We start from the raw sequence: 18,902 nt of genomic DNA, 5'->3' as shown, positions 1-18,902 counted from the left end.
TTTCCTCCGGGTGACTGTGTGTGAGGAGTGTGGTGTGTTCTCCCTGTGTCTGTGTGGGTTTCCTCCGGGTGACTGTCTGTGAGGAGTGTGGTGTGTTCTCCCTGTGTCTGCGTGGGTTTCCTCCGGGTGACTGTCTGTGAGGAGTGTGGTGTGTTCTCCCTGTGTCTGTGTGGGTTTCCTCCGGGTGACTGTCTGTGAGGAGTGTGGTGTGTTCTCCCTGTGTCTGTGTGGGTTTCCTCCGGGTGACTGTCTGTGAGGAGTGTGGTGTGTTCTCCCTGTGTCTGTGTGGGTTTCCTCCGGGTGACTGTCTGTGAGGAGAGTGGTGTGTTCTCCCTGTGTCTGTGTGGGTTTCCTCCGGGTGACTGTCTGTGAGGAGTGTGGTGTGTTCTCCCTGTGTCTGTGTGGGTTTCCTCCGGGTGACTGTCTGTGAGGAGTGTGGTGTGTTCTCCCTGTGTCTGTGTGGGTTTCCTCCGGGTGACTGTCTGTGAGGAGTGTGGTGTGTTCTCCCTGTGTCTGCGTTGGTTTTCCTCCCACAGTCCAAAAACACACATTGGTAGGCGATTGGAGACTCAAAAGTGTCCGTAGGTGTGAGTGAATGTGTGAGTGTGTGTCGTCCTGTGAAGGACTGGCGCCCCCTACAGGGTGTGTTCCCGCCTTGCGCCTAGTGATTGCGAGTATGCTCCGGACCTACCGCCGCCCTGCACTGGGTAAGAGCTACAGACAATGAATGAACAAATTTATAATATTTCTATTTTTATATTGTATTTTCTAATCTTTTTTCTACTTTTTATTTTATATTCAATAATTAGATTTATATTTCTATTTCTGTTGTCATTATCTCATTTTAATTTTTACTGTTATCTCCATGGTAACTATGCCTCAATGTGAAACAGCTACTGGATGCCCCCGGAACTTTGCTCAGTGATCAATCATTCTATCAATAATATAATATACACATCTCTAATTTCTCACTCTGACTCTGTTGTGAGACTGTTGTGATATATTTCCCCGTGTTGTGACTGTTTTCCCTTGTTATAAACGTCTGTATCCAGAGAAAGGCTTTTATTTCACTGCTACATCCTTGTATTTACTGAAGATTTTATTTCTTGAGTCAAAACTAATGATCTGCCGTTTGATTAAGACCCTTTCGCTGGAAGAAATCTCTCACAAGTAGAAAAACAGTCTACAAATGTTTCCACTGTGTTCTCACAACTGTCTCAGAAAGAGAAACAAGAGACATCCACGCCGTTTGAGAAGTGTTTTCTCGATAAACCTCCTTCAGTGTACCACACACCCTCCCTCCCTTCCTCCCTTCCTCCCTCGCTCTCTCCTCCCTCGCTCTCTGCTCCCATGACATCACAGGCAAGTTGAGCGCATAATGTGCCCTCAAGAATGTGTGTGTGTTTGAGCGAGAGAGAGAGAGAGAGAGAGAGAGAGAGAGTCTGTCTACGCAGAGGACTTTAGTGTGTTTCCTTGCTGAGATCTCCACAGGCCAGTAGGGTCAGAGCAGAGCAGCTGATGGAGTTTGATGGAGTTTGACCTCTTCTGGGGGTTGTCTCAGTATCTTCTGCACCTGGTGGAGGGATCATACGACCCACAGCTGTCCAGAGGTGAGTAGTAACCATTTACATTTACCCCAGAACATGTGCTTAATTACGAAATATTTACAGATGTGTATTTCTGAGTTGTTCTAAATGACTTCTACTGGAGTAGCTCAGTGAGTGAAGGTCTCCACTCTCTCCTCTGAGGTCTCTGCTCCTCTCCAGGGCTGACACTGTGTATTTTAGACCAGATTGGGCCAGTAAAAGGAGAACAGAGCGGTCCACACTTCAGCTCTTGTGCCACTGGCCAGAGCTCCCTCACTCAGGACTGAACTGAAGGGGCCTGGACTCAGGGTCTTTTAATGTTTACAGCAGTCATGATTTTACCCAGAAGGGCCACGCTGGGTTTGGAGACCTAGCGGAGTCAAGGATGGTTCTTTAATGCTACACGGTTTGTAGAGGTTTTCTAACATGCACAGAAAGTACTTTATTTCATGTATTAGATGTGTTTGTGTGTGTAAAATTACAGTTAATCATCCGTATTGATACTGATCTTTACTTTCTTTGACAAACAACAATCGGATCTCCGCCCGCTGTGAGTTACAGAGTTTCTGTTCAGTTGTGTGCTCGCAATGACTAAACCCAACTTTCATTTGCAGTAGCTGGGCTTCCATCCAAAACGTTCACAAATATCAGCAAAAAGAAAATGCAAAACAAGTAATGTTTCCTTCTATTACACGTCTGAGAATACACTTCAGAGGATGTAGGGTTTCTGTGACCAGGGACAGCACTGAAATGAGGGGGAGATCTTTGTTTGTTATTTGCTTTGATTAGAATCAATTCTACAGCTGTTTATAACAGAAACACACTGTATCAAAAAGCTTGATTTATTATTTATTTGTAGGGAGTTTCTGTGTGTGGAGCTTGAAGAGCTATAATGAGAAGCTCAGGCACTGGTGTGAGAACAGTGTGGTAAAGTGTGGAGAGGAGAGAAGAGGAAGGACAGTCGGGGGGAGTCTGTTGAAAGCCTGTGGCTGCGGAGTCAGTCCAGGGCTCCGGCGCGCGCTGTGTCACATGTGCAGTAGCGGTGTGTAAACCAACTGAAACCTCATCATTTATTCGAAAACCCCTTTTCCATCACCCTTTTCTGCCTTTGCTCTTCAGTCAAACGTTTCCACCTCGTCTCAGCATTAATCTCTTTTTTGATATTTGGGTGTTTTTCTATTCAAGTTTTTTTTTTGTGCGTATTTTTATATTGTGCAAAAACTCACTTGATGGAAAAACCTGCTAATGAGCTTATCTCCGGTCTCTGTCACAGCGGAAATGAACGAATAATGTTCTTGATTATTTCTCATGTTTCTGTTGTTTCTAAAGGGCAGTTCTCATCAGAAAAAAAATATAACAGCTGTGACATCCCTGAATAAACCGCTTTGAGAGGGTCCCCTTAAAGAAAGCATCAAGTACAGAATTCATTCAGATTCATCCAGACCATTAGGTGTCAGTATATCTCGCCACTGTCCAAAGAAATACATGTATCTCCAAAACAGTGGAAGTCAATGTATAAAGATTATATATTTAGAGTAATTGTGGTCCGTTCATCGTGAGACTTTCACACAGTGTGAAGGACAGCTGCTCTGAGTGTTCAGATGAAGAAGTAACTAAACATCCAGAAACACGGAGATACATGGTTTTTAATTGGACAGTGACGATATGGAGAAGAGTCTGTGGAGTGGAGTGTGTGATCACTGCTTTACGATATCGTTTAAAAAACATTATCATCGTACAGTTATACCTTGACTTACGAGGTTAAACCGAGCGCTTAACTCAGTTTAAATTTACCTTTTAAAATGAATCGAAGTGTTATTAGACCGTTTCATCCGCAAAAACCACAACACTGCATTTTTGTTTTTAAATAAGAAAATTCATTCATTATCTGTAACCCTTATCTAGTTCAGAGCGATAGTGGGTCTGCAGCCTACCCAGAATCATTGGGCGCAAGACAGGAATACACCCTGGAGGGGGCACCAGTCCTACACAGGCTGACACACACTTACACATTCACTCACACACTCACATCTATGGACACTTGAGTCTCCAATCACCTACCAACATGTGTTTTTGGAGCATGGGAGGAAACCGGAGCACCTGGAGGAAACCCATGCAGACACAGGGAGAACACACCACACTCCTCACAGACAGTCACCCGGAGGAAACCCATGCAGACACAGGGAAAACACACCACACTCCTCACAGACAGTCACCCGGAGGAAACCCACGCAGACACAGGGAGAACACACCACACTCCTCACCGACAGTCACCCGGAGGAAACCCACGCAGACACAGGGAGAACACACCACACTCCTCACAGACAGTCACCTGGAGGAAACCCACACAGACACAGGGAGAACACACCACACTCCTCACAGACAGTCACCTGGAGGAAACCCACGCAGACACAGGGAGAACACACCACACTCCTCACAGACAGTCACCCGGAGGAAACCCACGCAGACACAGAGAGAACACACCACACTCCTCACAGACCGTCACCCGGAGGAAACCCACGCAGACACAGAGAGAACACACCACACTCCTCACAGACAGTCACCCGGAGGAAACCCACGCAGACACAGAGAGAACACACCACACTCCTCACAGACAGTCACCCGGAATGGGACTCGAACCCACAACCTACAGGTCACTGGAGCTGTGACAGAGACACTACCTGCTGCTCTACAGTGCCGCCTTAAATAAGAAAATATAATTAGTAAATAACAATGTGTAAAAAAGAATCATACATAATAACAGCGAATGTAAAGAAATAAACTGGTTCTGTCTCTCACAGGCACAGAGCCTTATGAATCCAGATGTGAGCCTGAACAGGTGACAGTGTGTTGTTGTGTTTAAAGGCCTGGCAGTTCCTAACAGTGGTCCTCATCCGACCTCACCTCGTGACCCACACTCACTCCCCTGTGGTCTCCAAACATCCACTCTGTTACCAATAGCTGTTGGGTTTGTTGGGTGCTGTTTATGGGCAGGAAGTTCAACACCACAACGCACCACACACAAAAAAGGACAGAAGACTAACTTTAGCCATATTTACTGGTCTGCTTTTGGAAGAGACAGAGAGAAACTCCTCCACGTCCGTCTGGATACATTTTAGCAAAGAAAACAGAATGGAGAATATCAACAGCACTTTCAGGCGTTTAAGGTGGAACTGGAAGCACGACTAAGACACTGACTTGACTTTCGCTTTGTGAAGAAAAATAGCTGCTGCACAGGCACAGATACTGTCTCTCGAACTTTTCCTCCCGCCTTAAATTCCAGGTTCATGGCACCTTCCCTCAGATGCATGTTGGCACAGCCCCTTCTTCTGATTGGTTGCACGGAGAGCAGTGACACATGAGTGAAGCTTTTTCCACTCCATCTACCAATTTTTCAACTCGGTGCACAAGGAATATCTAGGGTCTACAGCAAAGTGGCAACACATTTTTACAGATTTCAAAAAAACGTAAATTAGTTTTCCCAAAAACAGCCTGGCGTTGCTATGGCAATGCTACCCTGCTGCATGACGTTTACACACATCTGTCAAAATAAAAAGTGCAACATCAGATAGCTAGGCATGTCAAAAAACATATGGACAAAACAGCACAACCCACCAGAGGAGAACCACTGCTTAATCAAACAAGAGCCATAATTTGAGTTAATTTTCATATCACTTTATAAATGATATAAAGTCTAGGTAGACTTTATTTTGAAAATTGGCACAGGGGCATTGCAAGGGGCTGAGGAGTGCTAACAGTCAGAACTTAATGCTGTGTTTGGCATCTCACACGTGGATATTTTATATTATATTATTTTATAATATTATTTAATATTTAAAAAAACAACACAAGTCACAAATGTAAGGTCTTACAGCATGACTGCGGTGTATATTATATTGTGTTGTAGAACTGGATGTAATGAAGTGCTGCCGTAAATTAGAGCACGACATAAAGAACAAAGGAAACATCTGTGGAGAAGGACGATGGTGATGCTCCTAGAAGCAGGTCATGCTCAGTAAAACCAGGCAGTGAAGAGGACTGATCTATGTTGCTTTAAACCCACTGGAGGGGCCTTTTCCTTTATGTAAATAATACCTTACTAGGTTTAATAGCCTCAGATGAGGTCACTGTTCCAGGTTTAAGGCCAGCTGTTAACCCTCACACGGGTCTGAGCACACTTTCCAGAGCTGAGGGATGTCTCCCTAATGTCTCCGTAGTGTCTCTTTAATCTCTCTGTGGTTACACATTAATGTCTCTGGTGTGCCTCTGTAATACTGTAATAATCTGTACCACCACCTTAATAATTATTTAATGTCTTTTTATTATCTCTGTACTTCTGTATTAATATTTCTGTAATTTCACCTTAATATCACTGTCGGTCTAACTTGATATCTCAGTAGTGTCTCCTTAATTTCTCAGTAGTGTCTCCTGGATGACACTGAGATCAGATGGATAAATGGTGGAGACTGTAGCTGGTGTCTCCTGCTGCTCAGACGTTTCTTGATATCTCAAGAACCTGATGTCTCATTAGTGTCTCCTTAATTTCTTAGTAGTGTCTCCTGGATGACACTGAGATCAGATGGATAAATGGTGGACACTGTAGCTTGTGTCTCCTGCTGCTCAGACGTTTCTTGATATCTCAAGAACTTGATATCTTAAGAACTTGATATCTCATTAGTGTCTCCTTAATTTCTTAGTAGTGTCTCCTGGATGACACTGAGATCAGATGGATAAATGGTGGACACTGTAGCTTGTGTCTCCTGCTGCTCAGACGTTTCTTGATATCTCAAGAACCTGATGTCTCATTAGTGTCTCCTTAATTTCTCGGTAGTGTCTCCTGGATGACACTGAGATCTGATGAATATATAGTGGAGACTGTAGCTTGTGTCTCCTGCTGCTCAGACGTTTCTTGATATCTCAACGACTTGATATCTCATTGGTGTCTCCTAGATGGCACTGGGATCAGATGAATATATGGTGGAGACTGTAGCTTGTGTCTCATGTTGCTCAGATGTTTCTCCTGAGGGAAAGATACCAGGAATATCCCCTGTGTCTCCTCATGAGTGTGAATGGAAGTCTCAGTGGTTGTCTCACACTGGGCTCAGTGCTGAGATAATAACACTCCGGTTTATCTGCAGCTGAACTAAAGACAGAGCTCCACCAGTGCTCACAACCTGTTCAGGTTTGGTAGAAGACTTAGGAGAATGACTGTTTAGTCTAGTGAGACATCAGTAAGACACATTTGAGCAGTAAGAGTTTGTTACAGTTTGCAGCTGGTGAAGAAGAACAAACTCTGAGCCAGGTTACTGTAATAGTTTCAGGGTGAGGCATGTATGTATTTATTGTGAGTGCATTTCTGAGGCCCATCCTGGCTTTGTGCTCCGTTCGTAGTTTTCCTGTTTACCATTCCCGAGGAGCTGGAATGAGAGTTCGGAAAGAGCCCAACATTCCTTAGAAGGAGCCTTCTGTGGAACAGCTGGCATACACCACATCTCCAGGGGTTAGACGCCTCTGAAAATAAGGGAGTCCAGCTCCTCCGACCTCCACTCACTGTAGGCACAGACATTCATCTGTGCCCACTCAGTGTGCATAAGCTCCACAGGAAACCAAGGAGGCTCTGGAGCAGCTGCACATGAGGCTAAACTCACCACGCCTCAAAAGATAAATGTGACTTAAAGAAGCATAAACATCTCCACCCAATTTTATACAGCAGTTCCAAACACACCATTTAGTGGTGAACAGTAAAAAAAAAACAAGCCTCAAAACACTGGCTTCTTTATTTTTTTAATAATTTATTTGGCTCCGCCCACACAAACAGTTGTTTGACAGGGACTGACACTAGCATGCTCCTTTGTGTAGATCTACATTAGTGCAGGCAGCCCCTTCGTCCTCTAGTCCTTCATAAGGGACACAGGACACCACCCAGAAGACACTATATATATTTGTGTATAGCCTTAAATCTTTGTTTGAAACTGATGACTGGTGGATAATTATCTTTACCCAGTTCCCTTATGACGACTTCACCTGAAAACATCATCTATGACTCAATCTATGACCGAGAGACAGTTATTTTCAATGACTTCTTCTTGACTTATAATATGTTTGTGACAGTCTAATGGTGACTGTTAGCATAACCACACGGTTCCAAGTTTGGTTTGTGAATGGGAGACAAACTGGTACTAAGTTGGTGGAAAAGGGCTAAGAGAGGGCAGTGAAGGAACAGAGCTGTCTCCTCCCTCAACATCGACAGCTGTGGGGGAGTGAAGGAATAAAGCACCTCCAACCGCTGGAGTGTTGGAGATAGCTGCACTCTCTTCTGTGTGCTTGTGTGTGTGTGTGTGTGTGTGTGTGTGTGTGTTCACTGTTCCTAGTGCTGTAGTGAGTGTCTGTTCACTGATGGGGCAAATGTAGAGACACAGTTTTGTTGTACTGCTGTGCACTGACAGTAAAAGCATGTTCCTGTTTTCATTTTCATAATTAAATATATTAAATATTAACCAGATTAATGAAGTCTCCATCTTAATAATATCTTTGTTGCAGTTGCTGGCTGAAGAAGCTCAGAAATGTGATTACGGTGAATATGAAAGTTATCTGTACAGCCCCGAAGCTCTGGTTTGGAGGCGTGAAGTTGTTGAGATGCCGAGTGGTTTCCTGTTTTGAAACGAGAGGCAGGATGTTGGCTTGTCACACCTCGCTTTCTGCCGGCCTACAAAACACACACACAACCCTCCAGTGAGAACAAACTGCTGATTGATTACATCTCACAATTATGTGTCACTTTAAAAAAAAAAACATGCTCCTCCTGTCGAGAACTCACCCACAACAATGAGACACCAGAACCCTCCATTATTTAACCCACTGAACACACACACACACACATAGAAGAAGGCAGTGACCTCAGTGACTGGGTCACAGTTCAATCACTGCAAAAAAAAAATGTTTCTTTGAGTGAGTGAGTGATTTTAAGGAGTCACTACATATTAAGGTGAAACTAAAGAGATGTTAAGGAGACACTCGAAGATACTAAGATATTAAGCTGGAATATCAGAGATATTAAGGTTGAACTACTGACATTTAAAGGAGACACTGCAGAGAAATTAAGGAGGAACTACAGAGATGTTAATAAGACTCCACAGAAATATAAACAGACAATAAGATATTAATGTGTACTACAAAGATATCAAAAAGACTACAGGGATATTGAAGAGGAATTAATGAGACACTGCAGATATATTAAGGTGGTGTCTCTTGTTTTCTTGTTTTTCTTCATCATGGGGTTAGGGTTAGGGTTGCATTAAATCTTTTTATGACACCTAGTTACTGCCGAAAACTGTAAGATGCAAAGTGTACTTATAATCTGTTAGTACTTTGAAAGTCATGTAAGGCACACAGGGCTTAAATGGGGGGGGGGCGGTGAACTTGAGCTCATGACCTGTCTCGATTGTTATTCATGCCTCCTTATTAAGTGTGCTCTTTCAGAGGAGTCCAGCCTGCTTAACCTTACTGTGCTCAGACAGCTGAGCCTTGACTGTCACCTGCAAGTTTAATGAGAGATAGACTAAAGAAGACACTTAACAGGGGGAGGTAGACACCTGGGAATCTGTGGTTCAGCAAGCTCACTTTCTGTTCTTTCTCTCTCTCTCTCTCTCTCTCTCTCTCTCTGCAGAAATGCCACCATTCCATCATTTCACTCAGAGTCAAAGCTGAAGGGACAAATATAGATTTGGAGTCTCAGGAGGAAGTGATACCAGACTGGACCCAAGGCTTGCGAATCCAGGGTCTTTCCTGTCCTTCCTGTTGCAAGATCTGAATCATCAAAAAAGTCCTGTATTTCAAAGTGTAAACAGTTATTTGGTCTTCAGAGCCTTCAAGAGTCTTCAGATCGAGCTAATGAGGCTCTAACATCTTGCTCAGTAACTCCTGCTTGTATCTGATGGTTCTTCAGGATGGGATGTTCCCTTTCTTCAGAGGAGGTGCCAGTTTGGAATTAAGCAAGGATGTGTAGAAGCTGAGCTAGACTTGGCCTGGAAGGAAGGATTTTCCCATTGGAATGCATTTTTGCCTCTTGACAAAAGGTGAAATAAAGACTTGGCTCTTATGTGGAACTACCCTCTCCTGATGGAATGACTCTTTACTTCAGAAGAGATACCAGCCTAAAGTTGAGCGAAGAAGTGTAGAACTAGACTTGGGCTGGAAGACCAACATCAGAATTTTCTGACTGGGATGTCCCTTTCAGGCGTGATGAGTGCCACAGATCTTCTACGCAACATTTTTTTTTTCAAGAACTGAGTCTACATAGCCCAATAACTTGGCTGCTTGAGTAAACTTGCTCAAGAGTTGAGGGATCCCCTTTTTCATTTCGACAAATGGTGTTTTCAGGGCTTGTCTTTTGTTCAGAATGTAACAGCTCATCATTCTTCATTAAGTACTTGCTTGGACAGATCTCTAGGTTGGAATGAGCTCCTGTATCAGAAAAGCGAAACTGAACCAGGGTTAAACTTGGCTTGTGAGAGTTGAGATATTTTCATAGGGATCCCCGTTTTCTTTTTGACAAGTGGCGAAATTAGCCACTTAAAAATAACTGAGCCCCAAGAACGCAAAGGAACTTGCTTGAACCATGAAGGAGCAAATCATAAATTTTTTCAATGACTTGTGGGAGATGGCCAGGTCCAAACACAACGAAGGCATCTACAACTCGGTGTGTCTGGTGGTGCTGCTCGCTCTTCCTCTCATTGTTCTCTTCACCTCACTGGTGGTGTGCTGCCACTGCTGCTGCTGTCACCATGGCAAGGTGTGCTGTTGCCGCAGGGGTGGTACTACCGTCTCAGGCAACTCGTCGGAAAAGAAGAAAAAGAAGAAGAGCAAGAAGAACGGCGGACAGGCAGAGGACGACCTGTGGATATCTGTCAAAACTGACCCCATGACTCCAGACAGAATGGCCCTGAGCATGGTCTAACTCCCTGTACCATAGGATGAACTGTGTATTTATTTTTTGCTCAGTTATTTCTCACTGACGGCTCAGGAGACACTGGATGCTCCTCTGACAAAACTCATCAAGCTAAGAGGAGATCAGTCACATGTCCAGCATGAAAACTGAGTGGTTTGAGAGGGCTGGATAAAAAAGATGAACAGAAGTGTTATTATCTCAAATGATATATCACTTGCCCACCACTCAAACTCAAGAGAAAGCACATGGGATATATTTAGACTCTGGAGAAACACGTGAGCTACAGGAGACACAAGAGTCTCCAACTCATTGTCGTTCATCATTGTCCAGGAGAAAGTACAGAGATATTACGGAGTACTCTTATTCTGTAGCTCCTGATTTACAGCCTGGTACTTGTATTAAAGGTACTAAGAATTGCACTGAAGTTACTGAAGAAGTTTTAAAGAATGGGAAAATGAAATGACACCGTCCAGTTCAATTTGTTTCTAAGGTCTTTGGAAGGAGTGTTACAACTGTGGCCAAGCCGTAACGTGGGGGAGAAGTGTACATGGGTCTATGTGTGTAACTTATGTGCAGTGTCCTAAAAAGACATGACTAGCTTCATCTATACACTCTTAATAACGGTCTTCAAGGGTTCATCAGTGAAAACAATAGTTCTGTGTAGAGCTATGAACACTCAGCGAATCATTTACATGCTTTAAGGGTTCTTTACATTGGGAAAGTATTTTTCAGATGGATGTTTAATCATTTTTAAATGGTTCTGTTTAGCACCAAATCAGGTTCTTCTATTGTTACAAACTTCACATCATAGCAACAGCAGAACCTGTTTTCAGTGAACGTAATGTATTCATACTTCATTTTTAAGTTATTTCTCACTAAATAAAATGACAAATATCATTTTTAATACTATACAGTTACCAAAAATGATGAGAGAAAACATTAAATATTTTAACTATAATTATATGTAACAAAAAAACTAAATTGTACTTATACAGCACTTCTTAAGGTCTCAAAGTCGCTTACAGGTTTTCAAAATACAACAGTAAAGACAGACCTGAAAACACAATCACAGGATCATAGCATCACAAACCAGAGCATAGTACGATTTGGCAGAGGATTGGTTTAAGATTGGGAACAGTTGTAAGCAGTAGACAAGAGACCAGCTTTAAGTTTAGACTTAAACACAGAGGGACAGAGTTGCCCTGTTGAAATGTGAGGGAAGAGAGTTCCAGAGTCAGGGAGCCAGCCCAGAAAAAACACGGTCAACATACACATGTAAGTGAGTTAACCAGCAGAGGAAGACCTGAAAGCGCGAGTTGCTTTGCAGAGAATCAGCAGGTCAGAACGTTAGGAAGGAGCAAGGCTATGTAGAGATTTGTACGTGAGCAGAAGAAAACATTAACCATGGAAATGAGTCTTTGTGTGTTCATGGTCCTTTAGTGAAGCTATAGAGAAACTCACTGAAGAACCCTTTTCAGAGTGTATGATATATATCTATAGAGTGATGGAGAGTGGGTATGGCTTGGTGTGAAGTGCATCATTCTAGAGAAACAGAAGGTGGTGTCCTCGATGCCTAGCTGGTTTTATCATCTCAAGAGTCGGTGCCTTAGGAGGCAGAGTATTGACATTAAAGTACCTGGTAACTAATCATGTTTTAAACAACCTTTGAGGGAAGAAATATGTGATGACTTTAACAGGACACCTGTACGCTAACATTCGCTCGCTAGAATAATGGCAGTGTTTGGAGATAACTAGAAATCTGTGACAATTTGACAATTTCTGCAAAGAACATGTCTACACTGCCTTTTAAAACCAGGCAAACTGAGGAACGTCAGCATCGCTCAACTCAGACACGACCCCCTCCCTCAGGAGGAGTCTGAAACTGTGGTGGTGAATGGAACCAAAAGTTAATTTCAGAAAGTTACTCCATGAATTTGTGACATGTTTGTGAACACACCGCTGATGTCTGAGACTTTGTGTTACTACATTGTAGACTAATACATTTATATATTTTAAGAAACACAGGCCCCAAATATGTTTATTCCATGTTTCCTACTGTTCTCCATCATCATAAGAATTCCATATGAAGCTCTGAAGATTGGTGGAGGTTACTGCTGATGGTGGAGAGGAAATAAAATGCTGGACGTGTGATGTACACATAGGGATGTCTGGTTTCCATTCACCACCACTGAAAGAAATCCAAAAGAGTGTCCTCAAGTTTCTCTCCGATCATCCACCTCACACGCAAACACTCTACATCCCTGTGTTTACATCGCAAGGTCTATCAACTCTACAGCCCTCAGATCACCCCTGTCTCTTCCAAATGTCCTTGACCCTTCTCTCACTCAGGAGAACTTCATGTGTGTGTGGTGTGTGGACAGTACCAAAGTACATGTACCTTCACTTCAAAAGTTTAGCTTCACTATATTTCAAACTCAAATGTCTTACGAGAAATCTGTCGGTACTTAAGTCTCCTGCATGCATAAAAAACTACAATTTTGAAATCAAAGAATCGTGTAATGGCACCAATCAGATTACAGTTAAAGAGGGTCGTGTGCCAAACGGACGGAGGCGAATCAGAACCTGCCGCAGGGGTCCTGGCCTCATCACGCATCTTTTCTGTGAATTTATTCTAAACTCTTTCCCTGATTTGTCGACTTTGTTCATGTTCATTCATTCATTCATTGTCTGTAACCCTTATCAAGTTCAGGACGGCGGTGGGTCCAGAGCCTTCGGAGAATCACTGGGCGCGAGGCGGGAACACACCCTGGAGGGAGTTCCAGTCCTACACAGGTTATTCCTGATCAAAGGCCTACATCTTTTTATCAAACTTAAAATTGTATCTAAGTTGCCCATTGACCTTAAACCAAAACGGCTGTTTCGCGAAGTGTAATTTCACAGCAGTTGGGTTCTATCTAATGGGCACAGATTGCCTTAATGACACTGTATTGAAATATCGGTGAAACCAAGAGTGACTCTGAAGTATTTTTACCTGAAATGAGTCGACTTTGTAACAATGATAACGACTGTAACGATGATGTAACAGAACAGATAATAGGACGTTAGAGCTGTAATAAAATCATGATACTCTTACTTTTGATATTTCAGTGCATTTGAAGGCTTTTACTGAGTCAAAATCTAATCTGAGGACTTCTACTTTTACTTTTTATCTGTTCTTTCACTCAGTTCATGATGTGTGCACTTCATCCACCACTGAGATTTAACACAAACATGTGTGAGAATGCACCACATGTGCACAGCTGTAGACACTAGCTTCCTCAATATCGAGGCTGTTTCATTTCGATGCAGGAACAGCTTGTGTCTACAAACGTTGCCCATGAGGTATATTCTGACACATATTTTGTGTTGAATTTTGGGCCCGCGTAAGATGTTCTCGTTCACCTCCTTCAGTGAGGGTCAGGGACGTGTTCTAGGGACAGGGGCGATCTGAGGTCTGGAGTTCTGCATTAAATCTTTCTTTGAGGGTGAGTGTTTATGAATGTGCTGTCATTATTACATTATGACACATGGGTTTTTTTTTATTCTCTCCATTGTCTCACTATGCAGCAAATAACGGGTTGAGTCTTTTACGAGAAACAGAAACTGAAATAAAAGTATTTTTCCACTGACCGTTTGGGTTTTTTGTACCTGGTAATAATCTTCAAAGCCTTGAGGCATTGTGTGAAACTGGATAAAGGCTGAATACTCTCACCCCACGAGCCACACATCAGTGTAAACAGCCCTGTTCAGAACACCCACTTTCAGCACCTGTTCCTTTAAATGATAACGAGCCGCTCGCTGTTCACCCCGACCCCGAGCGCACAGCAGTGAGGAGCGAGGAGCAGAAGCTCTGGTTTTTAGCTGTTTTCACTCTGTTCTCTTTCTTCTCTGTTTTTACTCAGTGCTCTTATTTCTCCGCGCTCGTTGTGTCTTGTTGCGTTTAACCTCGTCTTTTTGCTCTCACATAAACGTGGGTCCAGTGCTGTGATTGGACAGACTCAGACGAGGGGGCGGGGCTATTCTAAAGTTTCTGCACTTGACGTCAGAAGCGGAGCAGAATCAGAACGACTCGGTTTATCCGTTGTATATTCAGAATTTGGCAGCACACACTAAACCGACTGGGGTGGTCTTGTTTCTCAGTGTGTGGGTTGGTGTCCTCCAGATGCCCAAGCCTTAAACGGGACACTCTGGAGCTGCTGGTTATGAGCTTGAAGTCGCCATGCCCGATGCAGCGTCAGCTAGTGGGGATGGGCTGAAGTGGTGTTTGACATCCAGAACTAATCGTCCAGTGCCTCACTAATGTTTTCAACATTAAAAAAGATTTTCTATCACAGTGGAAGCTCTTACTGCAGCAAAGAGGGCTGAATAATCTATTAATTACCATTAGATGAGCAGGTATCCACTGACTGTAACAACTGACTGATTTACTGAGTGTTTCAGAAGCCAATCTGCAAAGAAATAACTGTTTATAGTCACAGGTTTTGTCGATGATCAAGAGCCAAAGAGGAGGTTCTCACCACAGTCACAGAGCAGTGTGAGTTGTAAGTATAACACACTCACACACACCCCCACACCCACCCACTCCACCCAAACAAACAGGGCCTTGTTCAGCCTCATTCCCCTGGCTCCGGCTCCTGCTGCTGACGAAAGGAAACAGTGACGAGGCCCAAAGTAAACAGTGACTCAGTCCAGACGTCTGAGAGACCAGAGAGGGGTGTGGAAACAGAGGGTAGACAACGGTGCGCAGGAGAAACACTCAGTTCATGATCTGATAGAGAGTATGATCTTATATATCTCAGTATGAGGATGTTGTATGAATATTCAAAGCTTATTCGCCCTGTTTCTGAACCATTTTGCTTGATGTAAGTAATTTTATGAAGAGAGGTGGACGACAATGTCCTTTGTTTCAAGGAATGATGCTTCAAATCAAGGCCAATGCTCTGCCACTGGAACAAGTCAAAATGCATTAAACAACCTTATGATATTCTAACCCATGATATCATAATATGTATTGCACATGCCAACACACACACTGTGAAACAAGACCCCAGTCAGTTTGCCTAAGTCAAAAAACACAGGATAAAATGAGTTGTTCTGATCCTGCTCTGCTTCTGACGTCAAGTGCAGAGACTTTAGAATGGCCCCGCCCCCTCATCTGAGTCTGTCCAATCACAGCGCTGGACTGATGTTTATGTGAGAGCACAAAGACGAGGTTAAACGCAGTATAACAGACACAAAGAGCGCGGAGAAATAAGAGCACTGAGTAAAAACGGAGAAGAAAGAGAACAGAGTGAAAACGGCTAAAAACCAGAGCTTCTGCTCCTCGCTCCTCACTGCTGTGTGCTCGGGGTCGGGGTGAACAGCGAGCGGCTCATTATCATTTAAAGGAACAGGTGCTGAAAGCGGGCGTTCTGAACAGGGGCTGTTTACACAGGGGGAGAACACTGCTGTGGGGCTCGTGGGGTTTGGACCAAAGCAGGTCACAGACGTTTCACTAAGAAACAGAACTCTGTTCCACTGTGATGGAGAGGGGAAGTATGTTCTAATTTAAGACACAAACTATTTTGACACATATATTTGCCCCACAGCAGACCGCTGAACCGGACCACACACCACTGAGAGGGAAACTGTTTTATTATGAACTTCAGATAGTGTTTAATCTGCATGGCATCATGAGAGAGGAGGAAACATCTGTCCAGATGAGGAACTCACTAAGAGAAGTGAAACCTTTGACTGCCTCAGAGAGAGAGAGAGAGAGAAATGTTGACACCTCAATGACACAGTGACTAAGAGTGAGAGGGGAACAGACGGTAACTGTCACACTATTTAAGGTCGAGCGGAAGTACAAAAATAAAACTGATGCCCCATTTAAGGTTGGACTGTTCACCTCTGAGCCCCACAGCAGTGTTCTCCCCCTGTGTAAACAGCCCTGTTCAGAACGCCTTTCAGCACCTGTTCCTTTAAATGATAATGAGCCGCTCTCTGTTCACCCCGACCCCGAGCGCACAGCAGTGAGGAGCGAGGAGCAGAAGCTCTGGTTTTTAGCCGTTTTCACTCTGTTCTCTTTCTTCTCTGTTTTTACTCAGTGCTCTTATTTCTCCGCGCTCGTTGTGTCTGTTCTACTGCGTTTAACCCCGCCTTTGTGCTCTCACATAAACGTCTGTGATTGGACAGACTCAGTTGAGGGGGCGGGGCCATTCTAAAGTCTCTGCACTTGACGTCAGAAGCAGAGCAGGATCAGAACGACTCGTTTTATCTTGTGTTCTCTGCCTTGGGGAGAGCACAGAAAAATGACTGGGGGGGGTTGTTTCACAGTGTCAATGAAGGATCTGTTTATCATGTCTCTTTTAAAGGTGATATCCACAGTATTCAACAAAAAAAAAACACTTTTTTATATATATAAAACTCTGAGGATGTTTCCTCTCCATTTGCTGCTCTCCAGGAAACGAACTCCTTCAGTGTGTCATTGGCTGTGCTCCCTTTGTGCTGGGTCAACATACACAGGAGCACTCTGTAGTTCTACAATTACAGAGTGTAGTCCATGTGTTGCTCTGCATACTTTGTGACCTCCCTATCACTGTTTTTCAATACATTATATAATAAACGTGGACAAACTCCAAGTGTGTTTAAATTCAAGGAGCTGTATTTCTGTGAGAGGAAGAGACATTAATGTGTGTTATATTTAATCACAGTCCAACTGCAGGACACATCAGACCATCACGGGGTTAATACATACACAGCACTCTGTCCCCATCCATCCCTTCAGTCTAGAGGTCACAGCTCTGTCAGCCCTGAAAATGTCTACACTCTGGGATGGGCTTCAGGTGTGAAGAGGCAGCGAAAACAAAGAGGGCATGAAGAGGTGAATTATAAACTAATCCCTGTTCTTTTGTGGCTCGAAATGACTCATAAGATCCGTCAGAGTCTGGAGAAGCTCTGATTCACTGGTGGACACTGATATTTAAACTGTACAAGACACCAACGCAGGTTTGATCTTACTGGGATTATATTCAGTTTAAAGGGGAATGCAGCAGAATTGATCACACTGGTTCACAGGATTAATGAGTCAGGGGTACAGATACAGTTTAAATTGTTTTTGTGTAATGTATAATTGTCAATCAGGGCGTCAGGGCAGAGCAGCAGTTAGTGTATAAATCACAGCTCCAGGGTCCTGGAGGTTGTGGGTTCGAGTCCCACTCCGGATGACTGTCTGTGAGGAGTGTGGTGTGTTCTCTCTGTGTCTGTGTGGGTTTCCTCCGGGTGACTGTCTGTGAGGAGTGTGCTGTGTTCTCTCTGTGTCTGTGTGGGTTTCCTCCGGGTGACTGTCTGTGAGGAGTGTGGAGTGTTCTCTCTGTGTCTGTGTGGGTTTCCGCCGGGTGACTGTCTGTGAGGAGTGTGGTGTGTTCTCTCTGTGTCTGCGTGGGTTTCCTCTGGGTGACTGTCTGTGAGGAGTGTGGTGTGTTCTCCCTGTGTCTGTGTGGGTTTTAGAATTAATTGCGTGGGTTTAGCGACTCAGAATTACAGAACACCCCTATAAGGATATTCAAATTGATAGCTATCCAGGAGCTACATTTAGACAGGCACAGAGCATAATAAACAGGACTAAAGTTAAGGTTAGGGTTAGCGGTGGTGATCCAATTCCACGTCCGGGCCTTGTGCACTCTCCCTCGGCAGGGAGAGAAAGCAATCCATTGGTTTTAAAGCACCAGTGCTCGAAATAAGCCCAGTTTAAAGTTAAGAAAAATATTGATTGAACCCCATAGAATGTAAGGCGTGCTCCCGGATCCCCTATGCCCTTTTAGAGTGAGCTGGGACGGGGAGGGGCAATATAATATATTTTTCTGGGAGTTGGTAGGTCTCCCAGTGCGCAAAAAAAAACTTGAAATGAAGGAAACTTTTATTTAAAATGTTAAAGTATGGTAGTTGGCCAAGGGCCTAGAAAAACTTGCTGGAATTGCTGGAATCGTTGAAAAATCTTTTTTAAAGTTTGTAAGTATTCCTGTGGGCGGTGATTCCAGCGGGGTGGTTAATTGGTATAGTCCGAAGAGGGGGGCTTAAGTGTGGGCCAGATAGGTTCGGCCGGTGCGATGGGTTCCCCTGGAGGTATTATCCCCCGGATGGTGGTGGGGCCCGGTTGTTTGAATGATTGTGGCCTAAGGCGGTGCTCCTTTGTGTTTTTTGAGCAAAAATTTTGACTTTCTCCAATCTTCTCTGTACTCACACCCTGAGCAGAGGAGACTCAGACAGAGCTGGTCTTATTTTCAAGATATCTCACGCCAAAGCCGAAATCTGATGAAAAAAATCTGAAAAAAAAAACTCTCAGCAATATCACATGACTTCTACAGACACACCCAGTAAACAAGGAACGT

At 43.8% G+C, this 18,902-nt stretch overlaps 1 protein-coding gene across 1 annotated transcript; it reads left to right on the top strand.

The window, feature by feature from the left end:
- The first annotated feature begins 1,470 nt into the window (after positions 1 to 1,470).
- On the top strand, positions 1,471 to 14,131 carry LOC136707305 (uncharacterized protein KIAA0040). The gene is made up of 2 exons (XM_066681292.1): positions 1,471 to 1,610; positions 9,253 to 14,131. The coding sequence occupies exon 2, from the start codon at positions 10,204 to 10,206 to the stop codon at positions 10,540 to 10,542; it is 339 nt and encodes a 112-aa protein (XP_066537389.1). The 5' UTR covers positions 1,471 to 1,610; positions 9,253 to 10,203; the 3' UTR covers positions 10,543 to 14,131.
- Positions 14,132 to 18,902: the final 4,771 nt, after the last annotated feature.

Source organism: Hoplias malabaricus, chromosome 9 (genome assembly GCF_029633855.1).
Source record: "Hoplias malabaricus isolate fHopMal1 chromosome 9, fHopMal1.hap1, whole genome shotgun sequence".
Lineage (NCBI taxonomy): Eukaryota > Metazoa > Chordata > Actinopteri > Characiformes > Erythrinidae > Hoplias > Hoplias malabaricus.
This window is presented reverse-complemented; position numbering and strand designations above follow the sequence as displayed.